The sequence below is a fragment of the Oncorhynchus kisutch genome, linkage group LG8 (assembly GCF_002021735.2).
Source record: "Oncorhynchus kisutch isolate 150728-3 linkage group LG8, Okis_V2, whole genome shotgun sequence".
Lineage (NCBI taxonomy): Eukaryota > Metazoa > Chordata > Actinopteri > Salmoniformes > Salmonidae > Oncorhynchus > Oncorhynchus kisutch.
In genome coordinates, this window is record NC_034181.2 from 21136044 (window position 1) to 21160461 (window position 24418).

At 42.1% G+C, this 24418-nt stretch overlaps 1 protein-coding gene across 1 annotated transcript in view; it reads left to right on the top strand.

Annotated features, from left to right (window-relative positions):
• LOC109896080 (hexokinase-2-like) overlaps positions 1–24418 on the top strand; it is a 94071-nt gene that overhangs the window by 41499 nt on the left and 28154 nt on the right. The window contains exons 6-9 of the mRNA XM_020490307.2: positions 666–765; positions 16932–17115; positions 17333–17494; positions 17655–17888. Coding sequence (XP_020345896.1) covers positions 666–765; positions 16932–17115; positions 17333–17494; positions 17655–17888 — 680 coding nt within the window. The remainder of the gene's footprint in view (positions 1–665; positions 766–16931; positions 17116–17332; positions 17495–17654; positions 17889–24418) is intronic.

The window sequence follows — 24418 nt, forward strand, 5'->3', positions numbered from 1 at the left end:
CTGACACTGCTCTGGATTTTCAAATGCTCAGAGGGCACTCTGGCACTCCAGATTGAATTTACGAATACACCCGAAATCGTAAAATGTCTAGCTAGTTAAGCTAACAAGCTAGCAAGAGGTTGCATAGCAACAGCATCAATTTCCGATACAGGGAAATGCTAATACGCTCAACTGAAACGATACTGTTCGTAGCATGTTTTTCAAATGCTAAATTATCAGAAATGGATTGTGTAGCTTATCGAATATGTTTTGGACATGAAGCACGACATGCATGGGATTTGTGCCACAAATGCTAAAATGTGTGGATTTGGAAACAGTCACAGGGTAACTAAACCAAAGCATGGATTGCTGTCATACCTTGTCCATAGACTACTTACAGGGTTAGGAAACCAATATGTAATTTGTGTGTGATTTAAATTGGCTGCTAATAACGGACCATTAGTGTTGATCTAGGATCAGTTTTGACATTTAGATGACAATTAATAAGATCACATGGACATGATGGACCTGATCCTAGAACTGCACTACTACCCTGATCACAACCTGTATCTTTACTTGTTGATCTTCATAGGTGTTGCGTCATGTGTAATGATGTCAATCACAGCACACTGGCTACTAGGTAAGTCACTTGATAAGTTAATTATGTCCTGTTTATTTCTTTCTAGGACTTTGACATTGACATTGTGTCGGTGATCAACGACACTGTGGGCACCATGATGACCTGTGGATACGATGACCATCACTGTGAAATAGGCCTAATTGTCGGTGAGTCTCACCAGGATCCTGTTGCACGTACAGTGGGGAGAACAAGTATTTGATAACCTGCAAAATCGGCAGTGTTTCCTACTTAAAGTATGTAGAGGTCTGTCATTTTTATCATAGGCACACTTCAACTGTGAGCGACAGAATCTAAAACAAAAATCCAGAAAATAACATTGTATGATTGTTAAGTAATTAATTAGCATTTTATTGCATGACAATAAAATACCAACCAGTAAGAATTCCAGCTCTCACAGACCTGTTAGTTTTTCTTTAAGAAGCCCTTCTGTTCTCCACTCATTATCTGTATTATCTGCACCCGTTTGAACTCGTTACCTGTATAAATGACACCTGTCCACACACTCAAACAGACTCCGACCTCTCCACAATGGCCAAGACCAAAGAGCTGTGTAAGGACATCAGGGATACAATTGTAGACCTGCGCAAGGCTGGGATGGGCTACAGGACAATAGGCAAGCAGCTTGGTGAGAAGGTAACACCTCGTGGGGCATCAATGATCATGAGGAAGGTGAAGGATCAGCCCAGAACTACACGGCAGGACCTGGTCAATGACCTGAAGAGAGCTGGGACCACAGTCTCAAAGAAAACCATTAGTAACACACTACGCCGTCGTGGATTAAAATCCTGCAGCGCACGCAAGGTCCCCCTGCTCAAGCCAGTGCATGTCCAGGCCCGTCTGAAGTTTGCCAATGACCATCTGGATGATCCAGAGGAGGAATGGGAGAAGGTCATGTGGTCTGATGAGACAAAAATAGAGCTTTTTGGTCTAAACTCCACTCGCTGTGTTTGGAGGAAGAAGAAGGATGAGTACAACCCCAAGAACACCATCCCAACCGTGAAGCATGGAGGTGGAAACATCATTCTTTGGGGAGGCTTTTCTGCAAATGGGACAGGACGACTGCACTGTATTGAGGGGAGGATGGATGGGGCCATGTATCGCGAGATCTTGGCCAACAACCTCCTTCCCTCAGTAAGAGCATTGAAGATGGGTCGTGGCTGGGTCTTCCAGCATGACAACGACCCGAAACACACAGCCAGGGCAACTAAGGAGTGGCTCCGTAAGAAGCATCTCAAGGTCCTGGAGTGGCCTAGCCAGTCTCCAGACCTGAACCCAACAGAAAATCTTTGGAGGGAGCTGTAAGTCCGTATTGCCCAGCGACAGCCCCGAAATCTGAAGGATCTGGAGAAGGTCTGTATGGAGGAGTGGGCCAAAATCCCTGCTGCAGAGTGTGCAAACCTGGTCAAGAACTACAGGAAACGTATGATATCTGTAATTGCAAAAAAAGGTTTCTGTACCAAATATTAAGTTCTGCTTTTCTGATGTATCAAATACTTATGTCATGCAATAAAATGCAAATTAATTACTTAAAAATCATACAATGTGATTTTCTGGATTTTGTTTTAGATTCCGTCTCTCACAGTTGAAGTGTACCTATGATAAAAATTACAGACCTCTACATGCTTTGTATGTAGGAAAACCTGCAAAATCGGCAGTGTATCAAATGTTCTCCCCACTGTATATGGGGATTAGTGAAAATGTGTGACATAGCATAGTAGGGTTGGGTGTCTGATTTGACAGACAACGGTTTAGCCTATTTGAACTTGACTCGCAGTGGCAGCGTACAGCACGAGTGACATTCCAAATATTTTTTTGTACAACTGAATGCCTTCAACTGAAATGTGTCTTCTGCATTTAACCCAACCCCTCTGAATCAGAGAGGTGCAGGGGCTGCCTTAATTGACATCCACGTCTTTGGCGCCTGGGGAACTGGGTTAATTGCCTTGCTCAGGGGCAGAATGACAGCTCGGGATTCGATCCAGCAACCTAGTGTGACGTCAGAGGGGTCGAGTGTTGGTTTTGAGGTGGGGAGTGACTCTGGCCATTTTGAAGGCAGAGGACGCAGCTAGTGGTCAGGGATGAGTTGATGATAGAAGTGAGGAGTGGGAGAAGGTCCCCAGACAATTGGAGGAGGGGATAGGGTCGAACAAGCAGGTTGTTGGTCGGCCGGACCTCACTAGTCGCAGGATTTCATCTGGATAGAGAGGGGAGAAAGAAGTCAAGGCGTAGGGTAGTTGTGTGAGTGGGACCAGTGGACTCAATAGGCTGAGTGAATGAGGAGAGGATGTCATCATCTTTCTTTTCAAAGTAGTTGACAAAGTCGTAGGGAGGGATTGGAGAATTAAGGAGGGAAAAGGTGGAAAATAGTTTCCTACGGTTAGAGGCAGAAGCTTAACATTTTGATTGATAGAAAGTGGCTCTAGCAGCAGAAGGTAGAGAGAAGGGAATGAAAGGATGATTGGTTGTAAACAAAACTTTTTCGCTCAGCTGCCCGCAACCCTGTAAGCTCGCAATGAGTCAGAGTAGGAGGGGAGGGCTGAGCAGAAGGGGAGGGCCGAGCCGGCCGGGAGGAAAGGGGGCAGTGGATGTCCTAGGATGCGGAAAGGGAGAAGAGTAAGGTTGAAGAGGCAAATTCAGGAGACTGGGAGAAGGATTTAACAGAAGGGAGAGATGATAGGATAGAAGAAGAAAGAGTAGTGAGAGCGAAGATTGCGATGGCGCATGACCATCTGTGTAGGGTTGGAGGAGAGGGAGACAGAAAAGGAAACAAAGTAATGTTCAGAGACCTGGAGGGGGATTGCAGTGAGATTAGTAGGTGAACAGCCTCTAGTAAAGATGATGTAAAGCGTATTCCCTGCCTTGTGAGTGGGAGGGGACTGGGAAAGGGTGAGGTCAAAAGAGGCAAAGAGTTGGAAAGAAAATAATTCAAGACAGACATCGGGAGGTTAAAGTCGCCCAGTACGAAGAGGGGTGACCATCAGGAAATTAGCTTATGAAGGTGTCAAGCTCACTGAGGAACTCTAAATGTACTGGTGGGCAATAGATGACGACAATGTTAAGCTTAAGTGGACAAGTGACAGTAACAAGGAATTCAAATGAGGAGATTGACAGGTGAGTGATGGAGAAAATATCATCTCCATTTAGGAGAAATTAGTAGGCCCGTGCCAGCACTTTGACAACCAGATGCTCTTGTACTACGAGAGAATACGTAGTCCGTTGAAGAGAGCAGCTGGAGTAGCAGTGTTCTCTGGGGTGGTCCAGGTCTCCGTCAGGGCCAAAAAGTCTAGGGACTGAATGGCAGCATAGGCTGAGATGAATCCAGCGCTCTTGACCGCAGATCGGCAGTTCCAAACACTGCCGGGAACCAGGAATTCATGGGTTGTGTGTGCGCAGGGTACACTAAATTAGAATGGTTGCAGCAAAGGGGTGGGGAGCATCTAATGCCTAGAAGGAGACACAGGTATAGAAACCACACATGGTTGCCAATGCTACAAAAGAGCAAAAGGAGATCATTTGAAAATAACAAGGTTAGATCCTCAAGTGAGAGAGTGGTGCCTTCCTCAAACAACTCGGCAGAACTGTCTTTGTTTCGGCGACGAGCCCGGCGCTGACACGACCGGCGCTTACAGCTGGGGCTGAGAAAACAGGGAAGACCTAAGTACTAACACTAATGGCTAATTATCTAGCAGAGGTGAAGTGCACACCTCCCGGTACTAATTGTTGATTTCCTAGGAGAGGAGAAACCACTCCCCCTACAATGCAGCCACAGATTACCAAAACAACAACAGTCAAATATTGACCTGCTCATTAATCCTGGTTGATAGTGCAACAATCAGCTGCAAGTTATGAGCAGTGAGCAGTTCACACACCAAATAGGCTACTGGGAAGACAGACGGCACTTAAAGTAGCTAGCAAAAAGACAGTACTAGACAAAAGATTAAGAAAATGAACTGAACGCAAAAGAGAGCAAAAAATTCCACCAAAGCAGTGCAAAATGTCCAGTCAGAAAATATAGTTTTTCTCTATGTCGGATGCAAGGGCCATATAGCCTAAACTTGTAAAAATGTTAAATAATGAACACTTCCTAAGTATCTCCATAAGTATTTAGAAGTTCTTTTAAAAGTAGGCTATATTTCTTTATCTTTCCATTTGATAGGCTTTGAATATGACTTTGGGCTGCGCTTTCATCGTTTTAAGCATGCATGGCTTCCTCCTGATCAAACCATTAATAATTCTAACGAGAGTTCCATCTCAAAAAGTTGTTTCAATGGTCTAAAAAATGTAAGGTAGCCAGAGTAGGGATGGGCATTTTAAATAATTTCACTATCGAATAATATCTAGATTTTTTTTCTCTCGAATATCTGGATTTTCGAAATACATGTGTTAAAAAAAATATATTGTTTAAACTTGGTAACTGGCTTGCTGTGCAGCCTATGCGACTTGGGAGATCTGTTTGCTTGCAGCAGTGTGGGGGATGGGCAGGGGCCAATAAGTTTGACATGAGGGAGAGAGTAGCCATGCAGACCCGTGCTAGTTTGACAAACTTGTAGATACCGTAGGTTATCTATCATCCCATCTTCTAGTGCTTCTCTTGACTGCAATCAAATCGATGTGATGAAGTTAGCTAAAATAGATTAGCCTAAGATATCTAGGCTAATTGAAGCTATTTTGCTGAGCTTCCCATCCCGCTCTACAACAACTACATTCAGATTAAACAACAGCCTATCTAATGGTTGCTTGTTGTAGCCTACTCATTCTCATTTAGCTAATTTAATTCCATAATTTGTATTCAATTTTGCATTGATTAGAAATCTCCCACATTGCTTGCTACACATGGAGCCACAGATTGTAGCCTAGTGCCACTTTAATTGTCCGACAATAACAACAAATGTGTGAAACCTGTGTAGATTAATGGGTGTATTTTTATGGGGCGCATGTCATAAAAACTATACTGAACAACAATACAAACAAACGCAACATGCAACAATTTCAACAATTTTACTGAGTTACAGTTCATGTAAGGAAATCAGTTAATTGAAATTAATTAATTAGGCCCTAGTCTATGGATTTCCCATGACTGGGCAGGGGCCTGGGAGGGCATAGGCCCACCCACTTGGGAGCGAGGCCCACCTACTGGTGAGCCAAGCCCAGCCAATCCCAAAAAGTTTTTCCTCACAAAAGGGCTTCATTACAGACAGAAACGAGACCCCCAGCTCCGTTAAAACCATTGACAACTACATAATGTTTTCAAGGGATTGGGAAATAAATGTTATAACTATTTGTTTTAATATCATCACCTATTGAGCATAGTCGGAACTACAAATGTTTAATTATTCCATGCAAAACAATTGTGCACATTTAGCCCTATCATTAGAGTTGTACAGCAAATAACTATTCTTTTCATGATCCGTAAACATCAATGATCATGTAATGTCAGATACGTGAAGGTACAGTTGAAGTCGGAAGTTTGCATACACCCTAGCCAAATGTATTTAAACTCAGTTTTTCACAATTTCTGACATTTAATCCAAGTAAAAATTCCCTGTCTTAGGTCAGTTAGGATCACCAATTAATTTTAAGAATGTGAAATGTCAGAATAATAGTAGAGAGAATGATTTATTTCAGCTTTTATATCTTACATCACATTCCCAGTGGGTCAGAAGTTTACATACACTCAATTAGTATTTAGTAGCATTGCCTTTAAATTGTTTAACTTGGGTCAAACGTTTCGGGTAGCCTTCCACCAAACTTCCCACAATAAGTTGGATGAGTTTTGGCCCATTCCTCCTGACAGAGCTGGTGTAACTGAGTCAGGATTGTAGGCCTCCTTGCTCGCACACGCTTTTCAGTTCTGCCCACGCATTTTATATAGGTTTGAGGTCAGGGCTTTGTGATGGCCATTCAAATACCTTGACTTTGTTGTCCTTAAGCCATTTTGCTTGGGGTCATTGTCCATTTGGAAGACCCATTTGCGACCAAGCTTTAACTTTAACTGATGTCTTGAGATGTTGCTTCAATATATCCACATAATTTTCCTACCTCATGATGCCATCTCTTTTGTGAAGTGCACTAGGCCCTCCTGCAGCAAAGCACCCCCACAACATGATGCTGCCACCCCGTGCTTCATGGTGTTCTTTGGCTTGCAAGCCTACCCCTTTTTCCTCCAAAAGATGGTCATTATTGCCAAACAGTTCTATTTTGTTTCATCAGATCAGAAGACATTTCTCCAAAAAGTACAATCTTTGTCCCCATGTGCAGTTTCAAACTGTAGTCTGAGTTTTTTATGGCGGTTTTGGAGCAGTGGCTTCTTCCTTGCTGAGCGGCCTTTCAGGTTGTCGTTATAGGACTCATTTTACTGTGGCTTTAGATACTTTTGTACCAGTTTCCTCCAGCATCTTCACAAGGTCCGTTGCTGTTGTTCTGGGATTGATTTGCACTTTTCTCACCAAAGTACATTCATCTCTAGGAGACAGAATGCGTCTCCTTCCTGAGCGGTATGACGGCTGCGTGGTCCCATGGTGTTTATACTTGTGTACTGTTGTTTGTACAGATGAACGTGGTACCTTCAGGCATTTGGAAATTGCTCCCAAGGATGAACCAGACTTGTGGAGGTCTTGGCTTATTTCTTTTGATTTTCCCATGATGTCAAGAAAAGGGGCACTGAGTTTGAAGGTAGGCCTTGAAATACATCCACAGGTACACCTCCAATTGACTCAAATGACGTCAGTTAGCCTATCAGAATCTTCTAAAGCCATGACATAATTTTCTGGAATTTTCCAAGCTGTTTAAAGGCACAGTCAACTTAGTGTAGTTAAATTTCTGACCCACTGGAATTGTGATTAAGTGAAATAATCTGTCAGTAAACAATTGTTGGAAAAATTACTTGTCATGCACAAAGTAGATGTTCTAACCAACTTGCCAAAACTACAGTTTGTTAACAAGAAATTTGTGGAGTGGTTGAAAAACTAGTTTTAATGACTCTAACCTAAGTGTAAGTAAACTTCAGACTTCAACTGTATGCATGTATGTGTATGACTGTGTATACAGTATGTATATATACTATTCATTTATGTTTTAAGTAATCCCAAGTGGATGGGGTTTGTCGGGGGGAGGGGGGAACATATACCTTCTCTTTCATATATTGTTTTACTATCCTTCAAATATGCATATTGCATAGTATATCTTAGATAACTAAGGTTGTTCCCTTCAGAATCTCTTCCCTAGGTGTAAACTTGATCATGTTGGCCCTGGATAGAGCTCTACTGAGGTTCAGGTTTCCATGGTAGCATTTTGCTCTAGTCTAGGAGAGGTAGATGCAGCCTTCCAATAGGGGGAAGCCCAGCATAGGATCCAAGGTTTTCTTCTGGGTAGCTCTTTTTTTCTTTTCTTTATGTTCTATTGTTCTGACCTTTCAGGACACTGGCCATGTAATCGTACTAACATTCATTTCTGATGACTATGCCTAATTCACATACTCTAGGCTCCACATGCTTTATCAGCTGGGACGTGAAAGGAATTAACCAGGTGATCAAGCGTAGCCAAGTGTATGCTCATCTTAAGTCCTTAGGTCCGGACATTGTTTTCCTCCAAGAGGCCCATCTCGGGTCCAGCAACCATGACAAACTAAAGAGAGGATAGGTACACCAACTATTTCACTCTAACTTTGGTGCTAAGGCCAGCGGGGCAGCCATCCTTATCAGAAAAGTCACCCCCCCGTTTGTCTCCTCCAAAGTAATTTGAGATTCTTATTGCAGATATATTACAGTGATGGGGAAATTGTTTAGCACACAGGTTATTCTGGCTAACCTCTATGGTACTAATTGGGATGACATTCAATTTTTCTTTGACCTCATCACAACACTTCCCGACCTTAACTCTCATCATTTGATATTGGGCGGAGATTTAAATTGTGTATTGCATCCAAGTCTTGACAGATCCAGACCGAAGCCCAACAATGTAATTTCAAAATCAGGCGCAGTAATCAACTCATTTCTAGAATCCTATCATTTTTCTGATCGATGGAGGAGGAGCAGTCCCACTCATTTTTTCCTCCAGTCCACCGCTCACACTCTAGGAATGACTTTTTCCTGCTGGACAATAGAATTCTTCCTTTTGTAACTAATAGCAAATATCACAGCATCGTTATCTCAGAAGATAGCCCTGTCCAGCTAGATATCTGCTTTCCGGACAGTACTTTGTCACAACGCACTTGACCCACTACTACTATCCTGTAGTGCCTTTAAAAAATACATATCAACTCACATTGATGTATATTTACAGATAAACTGTACCTGACGTGTCTCACTCTGTGTGGGAGTTGTTTAAAGCATATCTCAGGGGCCAAATGATTTCATACACAGAGTATGACAACAAACAGAGCACCAAACACTTATCGGAGCTATCTCAACACATGCTAGATGTGGACAATAGATATGCCTATTCTCCAACTCCTGAAATCTACAAAGAGAGACTGCTACACCAATCAGAATTTGACAATATTTCCACCAAACAAACGGCGCAGCTTCTGTTTAAGTCGAGGCAAAAATTCTATGAACACGGAGAGAAAGCTGGCAAGTTGTTATCGCACCCGCTTCGACAATCTGCTGCTAGCAGCACCATACCTGAAATATGGGTTGCAGCTGATTTAACTTCTACCAATCCCAAAGAAATCAACAATCAATATAAGCAATTCTATTCTGCTCTTTTTCTCGTTAGAGGCTCTTCCTGACACATCTCGTATGCATGCATTTCCAGACAATCTGGACATCCCCTGTCTCAATTCAGATGAACAAACCAACATGGATGCCTCAATAAGTGATGATGAAGCTACTCTGGCAATCCAGTCCATGCAGAGCTGTGAAGTCCCTGGGCCTGATGGCTTCCTTATTGAATTTTGTAAAGCATTCTCCTCTTAATTATTCCCTATTCTCAGCTCAATGTACAATGAAATCCTTTCTAGTCAGAAACTGCCACAGACACTTACCCAGGGGACTATTTTGGTTTTGCAGAAAAAAGACAAGAATCCCCTAGACTGTGGCTCGTACCTCCCTATAATCTTTTTGTGCTGCGGTTATAAAATTCTCACTACGGTCCTCTCGTGCCTTTTAGAGACAGTGATGCTTAATATAATTACTCTGACCAAACCGGATTTCTCTCAGGTAGGCAATCATTTTATAGTATGCACCAGCTATTTATTGTTTTTTATTCTGCCCTCTCAAGTCTACAGCCAGAGGTTATCATCTCTCTTGATGCTGAAAAGGCTTCCGACAGGGTTGAGTGGGAATTTCTATTTACAGTACCAGAGAGATTTGGTTTTGGCCTGTCATTCCTTTCCTGGATTAAGATTTTATATCTTCCCCAGTGGCTTCTGTTCGCACCAACAATGTTACCTCCAGCTACTCCCCTCTTCACAGGGGGGCCAGGCAGGGTTTCTGTTTATCCCTTTTCCTATTTGATATGGCTATTGAGCCTCTTGCTATCGCCCTGCGCCCGGAGGAGTGGATTAAGGGAATATTGAGGGGCAACATGACTCACAAGGTGTCCTTATATGCAGACAATCTTCTTTTACACATCTCTAACCCTGTGGAGTCTATACCCCATCTCTTGGACATGCTACAAGGTTTTGGGACATTCTCTGGTTATAAGTTAAACCTAACAAAAAGTGTGCTTCTCCCCATTAATCAGTTAACAGAAGGAATTGTATATGTCAATTTCCCATGTATGGTGGAGCATCAGTTCTTTACTTATTTGGGGATAAAGGTCACACACTAATTTAAGGCTCTGTTTAAACCTAACTTCAAAACACCCCTGGAGCACACTAAGCAGGATTTCATAAGGTGGTCGTCTCTTCCCATTTCATTAACAGGTTGCATTAATTATGTTAAGGTGACTACTACCTAGGTTTTTGTACTTATTCTAAATGATCCCCATTTTTCTGCCAATGTCGATGTTGAAACAACTGGACAGGTACATTTTCAACTTAATTTGGAATAAGTCAAATCCACCAATGAGAAGGGTATATCTAGGGAGACATAAGCCCACAGGTCTTGGCTGTGCCTTCCCAATTTTTTACAGTACTACTGGTCAGCAAATATATCTAAATGTGTTTATTGGGTTTCTACATTTCAAAACAAGCATGACCCAACTTGGGCCATCATGGAGTTACAGTCAAGCCTTCCAACTTCTCCGGTCTCGCTCCTGTACACCCCAATGTCTGTGAATCTTGGCGCCCATGTTTTGATTCCCATTGTTAAGAACTCCCTTAAAATCTTGTCCCAATTCCGAAATCACTTTAGCCTTAAACAAGCAAGCGGCTTCTCCCCATTAACATCTAATAATATCTTCCCAGCGTCACAGATTGACACGGCATTCCAGTGCTGGCATAGGAACCGTCTGGTTGTTTTTTGTGTGACCTATTTGTTGATAATACATTTGTCTCATTTGATACTCTGACGGTTTACCATAATATTCCCAATACCCACTTTTTTAGATACTTGCAAACTCGCAGCTTTGCCAAAAAACATTTCCCTTCATTTCCACTCGAGCCTACGAAGTGTCCAGTCGAGAGATGCTTAGATCTTAACCCTTATCTGAAGGGCACAATCTCCAGATTATACGACATAATACAGAACATTAATCTGCCTTCCTTTGCAATACAAAATCTGCATGGGAGCAAGACGTAGGTGGCGAGCTACCCAATGATATATGGCAACAAAGTATTGAGCGTATCCACACTAGAGGTCGACCGATTAATCGGAATGGCCGATTAATTAGGGCCGATTTCAAGGTTTCATAACAATCGGAAATCGGTATTTTTGGGCGCCGATGTGCCGATTTTTTTTTTATATATATAATATATATATATATATATATATATATATATATATATATATATATATATATATATTTACACCTTTATTTAACGAGGCAAGTCAGTTAAGAACACATTCTTATTTTCAATGACTGCCTAGGAACGGTGGGTTAACTGCCTCGGTCAGGGGCAGAACAACAGATTTTCACTTTGTCAGCTCGGGGAATCCAATCTTGCAACATTACAGTTAACTAGTCCAACGCAATAACAACCTGCCTCTCTCTCGTTGCACTCCACAAGGAGACTGCCTGTTATGCGAATGCAGTAAGCCAAGGTAAGTTGCTAGCTAGCATTAAACTTATCTTATAAAAAACAATCAATCATAATCAGTAGTTAACTACACATGGTTGATGATATTACTAGATATTATCTAGCATGTCCTGCGTTGCATATAATCTAACTGAGCATACAAGTATCTAAGTATCTGACTGAGCGGTGGTAGGCAGAAGCAGGCGCGTAAACATTCACTCAAACAGCACTTTCGTGCGTTTTCCCAGCAGCTCTTCATTGTGCGTCAAGCATTGCGCTGTTTATGACTTCAGTCCTATCAACTCCCGAGATGAGGCTGGTGTAACCGAAGTGAAATGGCTAGCTAATTACCGCACGCTAATCAAATAAAATAACATTTATTTATAGAGCCCCTCGTACATCAGCTGATATCTCAAAGTGCTGTACAGAAACCCAGCCTAAAACCCCAAACAGCAAGCAATGCAGGTATTGAAGCACGTTGGCTAGGAAAAACTTCCTAGAAAGGCCAAAACCTAGGAAGAAACCTAGAGAGGAACCAGGCTATGAGGGGTGGCCAGTCCTCTTCTGGCAGTGCCGGGTGGAGATTATAACAGAACATGGCCAAGATGTTCAAATGTTCATAAATGACCAGAATGGTCAAATAATAAGTCTGGGACAGGTAGCACGTCCGGTGAACAGGTCAGGATTCCATAGCCGCAGGCAGAACAGTTGAAACTGGAGCAGCAGCACGGCCAGGTGGACTGGGGACAGCAAGGAGTCATCATGCCAGGTAGTCCTGAGGCATGGTCCTAGGGCTCAGGTCCTCCGAGAGAGAGAACGAGAGAATTAGAGAGAGCATACTTAAATTCACACAGGACACCGGATAAGACAGGACAAGTACTCCAGATATAACAAACTGACCCTAGCCCCCCGACACATAAACTACTGCAGCATAAATACTGGAGGCTGAGACAGGAGGGGTCAGGAGACACTGTGGCCCCATCTGATGATACCCCCGGACAGGGCCAAACAGGAAGGATATAACCCCACCCACTTTGCCAAAGCACAGCCCCCACACCACTAGAGGGATATCTTCAACCACCAACTTACCATCCTGAGACAAGGCCGAGTATAGCACACAAAGATCTCCGCCACAGCACCACCCAAGGGGGGTTGTCTCAGAGTTTATAGAGTTTCAAACATCACTCGCATCACTGAGCCTTCTAGTGGTTGTTCCCCTTGTTCTGCATGGGTAACGCTGCTTCGATGGTGGCTGTTGTCGTTGTGTTGCTGGTTCGAGCCCAGGGAGGAGCGAGGAGAGGGACGGAAGCTATACTGTTACACTGGCAATACTAAAGTGCCTATAAGAACATCCAATAGTCAAAGGTTATTGAAATACAAATGGTATAGAGGGAAATAGTCCTATAATTCCTATTATAACTACAACCTAAAACTTCTTACCTGGGAATATTGAAGACTCATGTTAAAAGGAACCACCAGCTTTCATATGTTCTCATGTTCTGAGTAAGGAACTGAAACGTTAGCTTTTTTACATAACACATATTGCACTTTTACTTTCTTCTCCAACACTTTGTTTTTGCATTATTTAAACCAAATTGAACATGTTTCATTATTTACTTGAGGCTAAATTGATTTTATTGATGTATTATATTAACTTAAAATAAGTGTTCATTCAGTATTGTTGTAATTGTCATTACTACAAATAAATAAATAAATTAATCCGCCGATTCATTCTCAGTTCTTTCCACAGGAAAGGAAGACCCAGAGTTACATCTGCCGCAGAGGATAAGTTCATTAGCGTTAACTGTACCTTAGATTGCAGCCCAAATAAATGCTTTACAGAGTTCAAGTAAGACACATCTCAACATCAACTTTTTCATTGGAGACTGTGTGAATCAGGCCTTCGTGGTCGAATTGCTGCAAAGAAACCACAATTAAAGGGCACCAATAATAATAAGAGACTTGCTTGGGGCAAGAAACAAGAGCAATGGACATTAGACCGGTGGAAATCTTTCCTTTGGTCCGATGAGTCCAAATTTGAGATTTTTGGTTCAACTGCCCTGTCTTTGTGAGACACCGAGTAGGTGAACGGATGATCACCGCATGTGTGGTTCCCACTGTGAAGCATGGAAGAGGAGGTGTGATGCTGTGGGGGTGCTTTGCTGGTGACACTGTCTGTGATTTATTTAGAATACAAGGCACACGTATCAAATCAAAATCAAATCAAATTTATTTATATAGCCCTTCGTACATCAGCTGATATCTCAAAGTGCTGTACAGAAACCCAGCCTAAAACCCCAAACAGCAAGCAATGCAGGTGTAGAAGCACGGTGGCTAGGAAAAACTCCCTAGAAAGGCCAATACCTAGGAAGAAACCTAGAGAGGAACCAGGCTATGTGGGGTGGCCAGTCCTCTTCTGGCTGTGCCGGGTGGAGATTATAACAGAACATGGCCAAGATGTTCAAATGTTCATAAATGACCAGCATGGTCGAATAATAATAAGGCAGAACAGTTGAAACTAGAGCAGCAGCACAGTCAGGTGGAAGTTGAAACTGGAGCAGCAGCATGGCCAGGTGGACTGGGGACAGCAAGGAGTCATCATGTCAGGTAGTCCTGGGGCATGGTCCTAGGGCTCAGGTCCTCCGAGAGAGAGAAAGAAAGAGAGAAGGAGAGAATTAGAGAACGCACACTTAGATTCACACAGGACACCAAATAGGACAGGAGAAGTACTCCAGATATAACAAACTGACCCCAGCCCCCCGACACATAAACTACTGCGTAACCAGCATGGCTACCACAGCATTCTGCAGCGATATGCCATCCTATCTGGTTTGTGCTTCGTGGGACTATCATTTGTTTTTCAACGGGACAACGACCCAAAACACACCTCCAGGCTGTGTAAGGGCTATTTGACCAAGAAGGAGAGTGATGGAGTGCTGCATCAGATAACCTGGCCTCCACAATCACCTGACCTCAACCAATTGACATGGTTTGGGATGAGTTGGACCGTAGAGTGACGGAAAGGCAGCCAACAATATGTGGGAACTCCTTCAAGACTGTTGGAAAAGCATTCTAGGTGATGCTGGGTGAGAGAATACCAGTGGTGGGCCATCAGGGCCAGCAAGACCTTCTCTGCTGGCCTAAACATCATCAGAATATAAATTTTTTTTTAAATATATTTTCCCACAAATATGTATTAAATTATTCCCCAGAGTAAGAGTTACACTCTTCATTTCATAGCGTTCCTCTTGGTTGCACTACTTCCAGCCCCAGGTTGAGATTTGGAGGGCTGGTCTTTATGTTAGATCTTTTATCCAATCATATTCAGCCATCATGTGTTGCCAGGGGTCTAAAATCTGCCCTCAGGCCTTCAGAATCAACAGTGCGGGCGCTTGTAGCTTAAAGTGAATGGAAATTAAAATTGAGTGTCAACCAATCAGCTTTAGAGTTGGCTATCGTACGCCTGCTGGCTGGCTCCAGTGTTACACAGGAGCCAGCTAGCAGGCGTAGTGCGTGCACGTCTTTTGACTGGATTACCAATATTGAGAGGCAGGTCCTACATGGGCAGGTCTCAGAACTAGGAAACTGAAATTGATCAACGAATTAATTTGCGTACTACTAAGCTGTTTTTTCAACCCACAATGGCGGAAGGAGAATATATCGATTTGGTCGAGGATATAATTATAACGCCATTCTCAAGAAAAAACTTTTCAAGAAAAGTTACAAAGCCTGTCACAGGCGGGAAAGGGGTTCGTTCGCCACTCTCAACTATGAATGACTCACAGGCTCCGATAAGCACTGCAAACTGTACTGCTGGGAATGCCTATTATTTGCAAGTGATCGATTTGGTGTTTGGAGCCACACTGGCTTTGCAAACCTGAGTTGTCTAACCAAGGCAGCAACGAGACACCAAAGTACGGCTGGGCACTTACAAACAATGGTGCTTTTGAAAACTTTTGGGGACACCCGAGTGGATCTACAGCTCAACGAACAAGCGCGCAGGGCAACGAAGCTGCACAATGAAAAGGTATTGTACTCTTCCTCTGCAATTCTCTGAATAAAAATGTCAATTTCAAGGTGACGCAACGCCTGGTTATACTGCGTTTCTGTCTAAATGTATAGTGTCTAGAGCCATGGCATCATAATGATGGTAATAAGAGGTGGATTAATTCGGGTGGGACTGTGTAGGACTTCACTGAAAGCCCAGGCCCCAGAACCACGGCACGCTACTGGAGAAGCGTGTGCAAAGCTGTCATCAAGGCAAAGGGTGGCTACTTTCAAGAATACAAAATGTATTTTGATTTGTTTAACCCTTTTTTGTTTACTACATGATTCCATGTGTTATTTCATAGTTTTGATGTGTTTACTATTATTCTACAATGTAGAAAGTAGTAAAAATAAAGAACATCCTTGAACGAGTAGGTGTGACCAAATTAGGGTGAGAAAAGCTTACCGTTGAAACGTGTCTGTAAGTTTAGTACAATTATAAACCTAGAAGTGTGGTTGTTGAGGGAAGGTGAACCTATATGCAGGCAGGAAATGAAAAACGATTTATATCATCAGATTAGTCATACATTCTCAATATACAAATTATTTAATTTAAAACACTTTGGAGGAAAAAAAACACCCAGCATCTCGTGTCTATTGTTCAACAAAACAAACATTTATTTTGCTTATCATCCCAAAAATGTAGCTGGCACAAATGAAAGCAGGGATACTCTGTTGTAACCAAGCCTGGGGTGCCAGATGGATTACTGTTAGTTTCCAGATTTGATAGAATCCTTGAATTACAGTATCGAGCCGAGCTCAAGACTAGTGTAATGTGGGGCTCACCTGGGCCTTCGAAAGAGGTGTCTAAATTAGCCCAGGACAGAAAGAGATAGGGGCGGCAGGGTAGCCTAGTGGTTAGAGCGTTGGACTAGTAACCGGAAGGTTGCAAGTTCAAATCCCCGAGCTGACAAGGTACAAATCTGTCGTTTTGCCCCTGAACAGGCAGTTAACCAACTGTTCCTAGGCCGTCATTGAAAATAGGAATTTGTTCTTAACTGACTTGCCTAGTTAAATAAAGGTAAAAAATATATTTTTAAAAATAGAAGGGGGGGCCCTTTTGAGGCCTTAAATGCCGCATGGTGTGATGAGGCCTTTGTAAGTAAGAAGTACAGTATGACCATGTTGTCTGTTGCTGCCCCCCAGGCACTGGCACCAACGCCTGCTACATGGAGGAGATGCGTCACCTGGAGCTGGTGGAAGGGGATGAGGGGAGGATGTGTGTTAACATGGAGTGGGGGGCATTTGGGGACGATGGCGCTCTGGATGATCTTCGTACAGACTTCGACCAGGAGATCGACGCCGGCTCCCTCAACCCCGGCAAACAGCTGTGAGTGACAGACCGACAACTGGCCCGCCCTCTACTTCTACTATATTGTTTATTACACTAGTCCTCTCTGTCTGTTATCAACCTCCAGCTGCTATATAGATCTGGCTTTGTGTTGAAAGTGTAATTTTCAGCTTGTTGTTAAGTATCACCCTCAGAATTTACTCACAGCTAGCCAGGTGTTGTTGTAAATGTGTGACAGCCTGCTGTGTGTGTGTAGGTTTGAGAAGATGATCAGTGGGATGTACATGGGCGAGCTGGTGCGTCTGATCCTAGTAAAGATGGCCAAGGAGGACATGGTGTTTCAGGGTCACACCACCCCTGACCTCGTCACCAATGGACAACTCCAGACCAGCTTTGTCTCTGCCATCGAGAATGACAAGTTAGTAGTTTTTGTGTGTGCACGATATGTGGGCCTATCTTGATATAACTTGGTTCATGATGATGATAATAGGTAGTAAATGTAATTCATACAAATACCAAACTGAATGTTATACTTTATAAGCTGGTATGTAACTGAGGTGGTACTATTTTCCTGACAGAGACCAGGAGGGTCTGGTGAGTGCAGAGAAGATGCTGAGGGGGCTGGGCCTGGACCCCTCTGTGGAGGACTGCGTGGCCACTCGGAGGGTGTGTCAAGTGGTGTCGACCCGGGCCGCCCACCTGTGTGCTGCCACCCTGGCCGCTGTGTTAAGACAGATCAGAGACAACAAGGCTGCAGAGAGACTGAGGACAACAATAGGAGTGGACGGCTCTGTCTACAAGAACCACCCACAGTGAGTGGGGGGGGGGTGCGCAAGGTGTGTGTGTGCAAGTGCATGTATGAGTGAGGGTATGCGCGAGTGTGTGGGGTTGCGTGTGTGTGTGAGTGCTTGCGTATGTATTAGTGCGTGTGTGTATCTCGGTGTGTGAGCATGGATATACTGTACTCTGGGGTTATCTCTAACATAGTTGGGGTCAATGATGCTGCCATTGCAGCTCCCTTAAATTCAGAATAGAATAAAAAAAATGTAAGTCACTGTAATACATCTAATACATCACTCTGTGTTTATTTAATAAAAATAACTCAAAATTATATGTTTTATAATGTTTTTCCTGGAGCCCAGGGACTAAAAAATGTTTGGTACACCAACCACTGTGTTAGGTAGATTTTAAAAAATCTAACAGCCACTCAGATTTTTTACCATCCAAAAATGTTTTTGTTGTTGCTAAAATTTCACCAACAAACAGAAAAAACTGATGAACATGCTTTGTAAAGTTTCTAAAACAATAATACATTTATTACTAGTAAGGTAGCCTAGCGGGTAGGAGTATTGGGCCACTAACCGAAAGGTTGCTGGATCGTATCGCCGTCTGTAAATGTAATTCTGACCCTGAGCAAGGCACTTAACCCCCAACAACAACTGCTCCCAGGGCGCCAAAGATGTCGATTAAGGCAACCCCCATCACCACTCTTGATTCAGCCACCGGCACCACTCAAAGACATTCAGAGACTTGTCCCGAAGCCACTCCTGCATTGTCTTGGCTGTGTGCTTAGTGTCGTTGTCCTGTTGGAAGGTTAACCTTCGCCCAAGTCTGAGGTCTTGAGCACTCTGGAGCAGGTTTTGATCAAGGATCTCTTTGTACTTTGCGCCGTTCATCTTTCCCTCTATCCTGACTAGTCTCCCTGCCACTGTAAAACATCCCCCTTTTTATACCTGTGCACAGCGCTTCTAAAAATGAAGCTTTCACTCAGCTCTTCACGTGTACACAGCCCCCAGCCAGGCAGTGTTGCAGTGCGAGGTAGGATAGGTTAAGTAGGATTCGTAGTTCTTTGACTTAGTACAATTTAATTTACCAGCTATGAAACAAAACAGCAGAAATTCTTTAAAAACAGCTACTGTAGAATTTGTTTTGCTATAAATGTGATCATACTTGACTATTTTTATTTTTAAATGCTCGCACTGTGGAGCCCTTACCCTCCAATGCCAAAATGTACTCGCATTTGGCGGGTGGCAGGTGTTAATTTTAAATCCTGCCTTAGGCTTTTGGCCATTGAAATGCTCAGTCTGATCGTGTGGACATTAGGACACAACTTTGAGATATTTACATACAAAGCCCTGATTGGCTGATTGGATGGTCTAATCCTGAATGCTGATTGGTTAAAACCACATTCCAGCCGGTGTCTATTCCGGGAAGTTGCGACAGATGCCTATTTACTCTGTTCCATCTGACTGCGCAATCCAATGTCTCATCAGCCCAGCCAGGCAACTTATACACTTGATTTCCACTATAAAAAGCATCTAGACATTATCTCACATTTCTTTTAGACTAACATTTTGTTTTCAACACCGGATATTTTCTGTCTGTCCCTCAGACATTTGCAACATTGTTTCAATATTGAAATTCAAACTCCTGCTGTCCCATAGTAATGAACGTGTCGGGAGTTTGGACGAGACAGACAGGTAGGCAGCGTTTCTCAGCCAGTCTAGATAATGAATCAGCTGGAATCTTTTTATGGATATACATTTGAAGTCAGAAGTTTACATACACCTTAGCCAGATACATTTCAAATCAGTTTTTCACAATTCCTGACAATTAATCCTAGTTAGAATTCCCTGTCTTAGGTCAGTTAGGATCACCACTTTATTTTAAGAATGTGAAATGTCAAAATAATTGTCTCGAATGATTTATTTCATATTCTTTCTTTCATCACATTCCCAGTGGGTCAGAAGTTTTCATACACTCAATTAGTATTTGGTAGCATTGCCTTTAATTGTTTAACTTGGGTCAAACGTTTCGGGTAGCCTTCCACAAGCTTCCCACAATAAGTTGGGTGAGTTTTGGCCCATTCTCCCTGACAGAACTGGTGTAACTGAGTCAGGTTTGTAGGCCTCCTTGCACACACTTTTTCAGTTTTGCCCACACATTTCCTATAGGATTGAGGTCAAGGCTTTGTGATGGCCACTCCAATACCTTGACTTCGTTGTCCTTAAGCCATTTTGCCACAACTTTGGAAGTATGCTTGGGGTCATTGTCCATTTGGAAGACCCATTTGCGAACAATCTTTAACTTCCTGACTGATGTCTTGAGATGTTGCTTCAACATCCATCTATTTTGTGAAGTGCACCAGTCCCTTCTGCAGCAAAGCACTCCCACAACATGATGCTGCCACCCCCATGCTTTCACGGTTGGGATGGTGTTCTTCGACTTGCAAAGCCTCCCCCTTTTTCCTCCAAACATAATGATGGTCATTATGGTCAAACGGTTCTATTTTTGTTTCATCAGACCAGAGGACATTTCTCCAAAAAGTACAATCTTTGTCCCCATGTGCAGTTGCAAACCGTAGTCTGGCGGATTTGGAACAGTGGCTTCTTCCTTGCTGAGAGGCCTTTCAGGTTATGTCGATATAGGACTCGTTTTACTGTGGATATAGATACTTTTGTACCTGTTTCCTTCAACATCTTCACAAGGTCCTTTGCTGTTGTTCTGTGATTCATTTGCACTTTTCACACCAAAGTACGTTGATCTCTAGGAGACAGAACGCGTCTCCTTCCTGAGCGGTATGACGGCTGTGTGGGCCCATGGTGTATACTTGCATACTATTGTTTGTACAGATGAACGTGGTACCTTCGGGCATTTGGAAATTGCTCCCAAGGATGAACCAGACTTGTGGAGGTCAAAATTTATTTTTATGTGGTCTTGGCTGATTTCTTCTGATTTTCCCATGTCAAGCAAAGAGGCACTGAGTTTGAAGGTAGGCCTTGAAATACATCCACAGGTACACCTTCAATTGACTGAAATGATGTCAGTTAGCCTATCAGAAGCTTCCAAAGCCATGACATATTTTCTAGAATTTCCCAAGCTGTTGTATCTAGGGATCTTTTTATTTTTATTTTTTTAAATAACGTTCCCAAAGTAAACAGGCTATTTTTCAGGACCAGAAAATAGAATATGCATATAATTGACAGCTTAGGATAGAAAACACTCTGAAGTTTCCAAAACTGTAAAGATATTGTCTGTGAGTATAACAGAACTGATATTGCAGCCAAAAGAATGAGAAAAATCCAATCAGGAACGCAGCGGTTTCTAAATAAGAGTCCCTTCCTATGCTTCCCTATTGAGCAGTGAATAGGATATCAACGAGATTCCTTTTTCTATGGCTTCCTTAATGTGTCTAGTATCACAAGACATAGTTTCAGGCATTTATTTTGAAAAATGTGCGTGTACAACAACATTGCGTCAGTGTCCACCTGATGGCTCTTTGTGTATTACAGAGGTAGCCATTTTTCCACCCGGCCTTACCGGTTTATATTATCGAATAGATATTTGAAAAACACCTTGAGGATTGATTACAAACAACGTTTGCCATATTTCTGTCGATATTATGGAGCTAATTTGGAATATTTTTTACCGTTGTCGTGACCGCAATTTCCGGTCGTTTTCTCAGCAAAATGTGAAGAACTAGTTATTTTTGGCTACAAAAATATTTTTTCTGGAAAAAAGGAACATTTGCTATCTAACTGGGAGTCTCGTGAGTGAAAACATCCGAAGCTCATCAAAGGTAAATGATTTAATTTGATTGCTTTTCTGATTTTCGTGACCAGATTGCCTGCTGCTAGCTAGGCATAATGCTATCGATAAACTTACACAAATGCTTGTCTTGCTTTGGCTGTAAAGCATATTTTCAAAATCTGAGATGACAGGGTGATTAACAAAAGGCTAAGCTGTGTTTGAATATTTTCTAGTAAGATTTTTGGTCCGTTGCATTATGCTACTTAGTGTCAGTTGATGACAATTCTCCCGGATCCGGGATGGGTAGATCCAAGAGTTAAAGGCACAGTCAACTTAGTGTATGTAAACTTCTGACCCACTGGAATTGTGATACAGTGAGTTATACGTGAAATAATCTGTAAACAATTGTTGGAAAAATAACTTGTCATGCATAAAGTAGATGTCCTAACCGACTTGCCAAAACTAGTTTGTTCACAAGACATTTGTGGAGTGGTTGAAAAACGAGTTTTAATGACTCCAACCTAAGTGTATGTAAACTTCCGACTTCAACTGTATACAAAAAAATGTCAATTGAAAAAAGGTCAAACGGAACACAGCTAATTTGCAGTCTTTCCAGCTTCAGTTTGAAGAGATTGTGTTGCTGTGTTGTTGGCTAGCTCCTCTGAACAACAGTGTCCTGACGAGTGAGCACATTTTCTATGCCAGGCGAAATTGCACCTCATTAATTAATTGTTATGGATTTATCCAAATAAATGTCACTAGAAAACTGATTATGCAAATGCAGCTACTTTGCTGTTATTCTGTCTGCACTTTTTGACGTGACTGTAAATTAGCCGTAGTTAGCTAGCTAGTGTTGGTATTCGTTTCATTGTTCCTTGTCAATCATTGGCTCATTGGTGAAATTAGAATTATGACAATATCTTTAATTAAATCATTCAAAAACCTTTATTAATGCAATTGCAGACAGAAGTTGACAACAGGAACATAATGCATGTTTCCGAGTAAGTTCTGCATCAAAGAAAAGGTCCCATGTTATTTTATTAAACCCGAAGTCCAGGCCTAGTGATGTCACTGCCTACTGTAGTGGAAATGTCCTGTATTTACCAAATCATGAGACCAAACCACCACACAACACAGAGTTATCATAAAGTCCATCTTTAATTATTGTGAGCTCCATCACAACCCTGTGACTCTCAGATCAATTCAGTGTCTATAAATGAATTCTCTGAGAGTGCTTACAAAACAGTTCTTAGTATCATTTCTATCCAAGACACACCCATCTCAACTCACATGACGAATAACAGATCTTAGGAACATTACAAAGGAAGACTTTACTTGAGAGAGGCGTATCCCATAGCCAGACAGCATTAGCTATAAATTATCGTTCAGTTAGCTCTCCTAAAACGAGGTTCTACTTCTCGTTCTTGGTACAACATAGTACCAAGACATTACCTCATCCACTAGCATATATCAAATACACCCCTCCTGGACAAGATCACAGAGACAGTGACTGGCACACAGACATTGTGGAGCCAAGAGATAATTGGTTCCCCCTCAATCACCCCTTCACATGGTTTAAAAGATATGTTTACATATGAAGACAAGCTTGACCTCTCCCCTCTCCGCGGCCCAAGTAACTGACCCCAGGACAGAGAAAGGATAACTGCAAATGGCCACCACTATAGTACAACAAGATACATTCTAAATGAGAAGTAACTCACAAGCATATAATGAAAATAAAACATCTTATCTATGTTACCCAACTATTCTGATTCATCCCCAACACTACATCATTATCTTTTACTCATGAGGTGAAATGAGTCCAAAACCATGCCTACTCAACACTAAAACTCTTATTTATATAGCTATCTAAAAGCTTAGCAGTAAATGTCCGAGTTTATTTATAGTGGAATGTCTAACTAATCTCTTATCTCTTACACTCCCCTGCAGAGTTCTGTCGTCACAGTCAAACATTTCTCAGACAGTTTCTTCATAAGAGGCAGAGAGCCTAGAAAAGTACTGTGGAACAATATTAAACCTCATAATGTATATATATTGTTAATCTGTAGTCTAGGACCCTATAAATGTAAGGAGGGAGGGGTCTTATAACCCCTCCCCTTCTATTAATACAACATAAGCATAATCAATTATTATAATACTATTATATTATATACTATTATTATAATATAATCAAACATTTGGTACAGCCCCTATCATGACCCTTAGGTGAACCTGATACCATTTAAAAGGAAAAACCCTGAAGTTTTTGGAAATGTAAAATTAATGTAAGAGAATATAACACATATGATATGGCAAACGATAATACAAACAAAAAAACATGGATTTCTTTTTTTTAAATAAATCATCTTTGAAATGCAAGAGAAAGGCTGTCATTTCAGATAGGAGACTGTGTAATTTAGATTTTGGCCACCAGATGACAGCAGTGTGTGCGCAAAGTTTCAGACTGATCCAATGAAGAATTACATTACTGCACAATATTTTGTATCAAGTCTGCCAGGAGTTTTCCAAAATGTGTCGATTTGGTAAATTGATACATTTTCAAGTACATAGCTATAGAGAACATACAAAAATACTATGGTAATAAAAAATGTCAGTTTACACACTCTCAGGAATGTCATAAATAATAGATTATTAGCTTATACAAAAGTTTTCAAGCCCTGCCACATAAGACGAGTGTCGGAGCCGGCGTAGTATGATTCAATCTTAGCCCTGTATTGACGCTTTGCCTGTTTGATGGTTCGTCGCAGGGCATAGCAGGATTTCTGGTAAGCTTCCGGGTTAGAGTCCCACA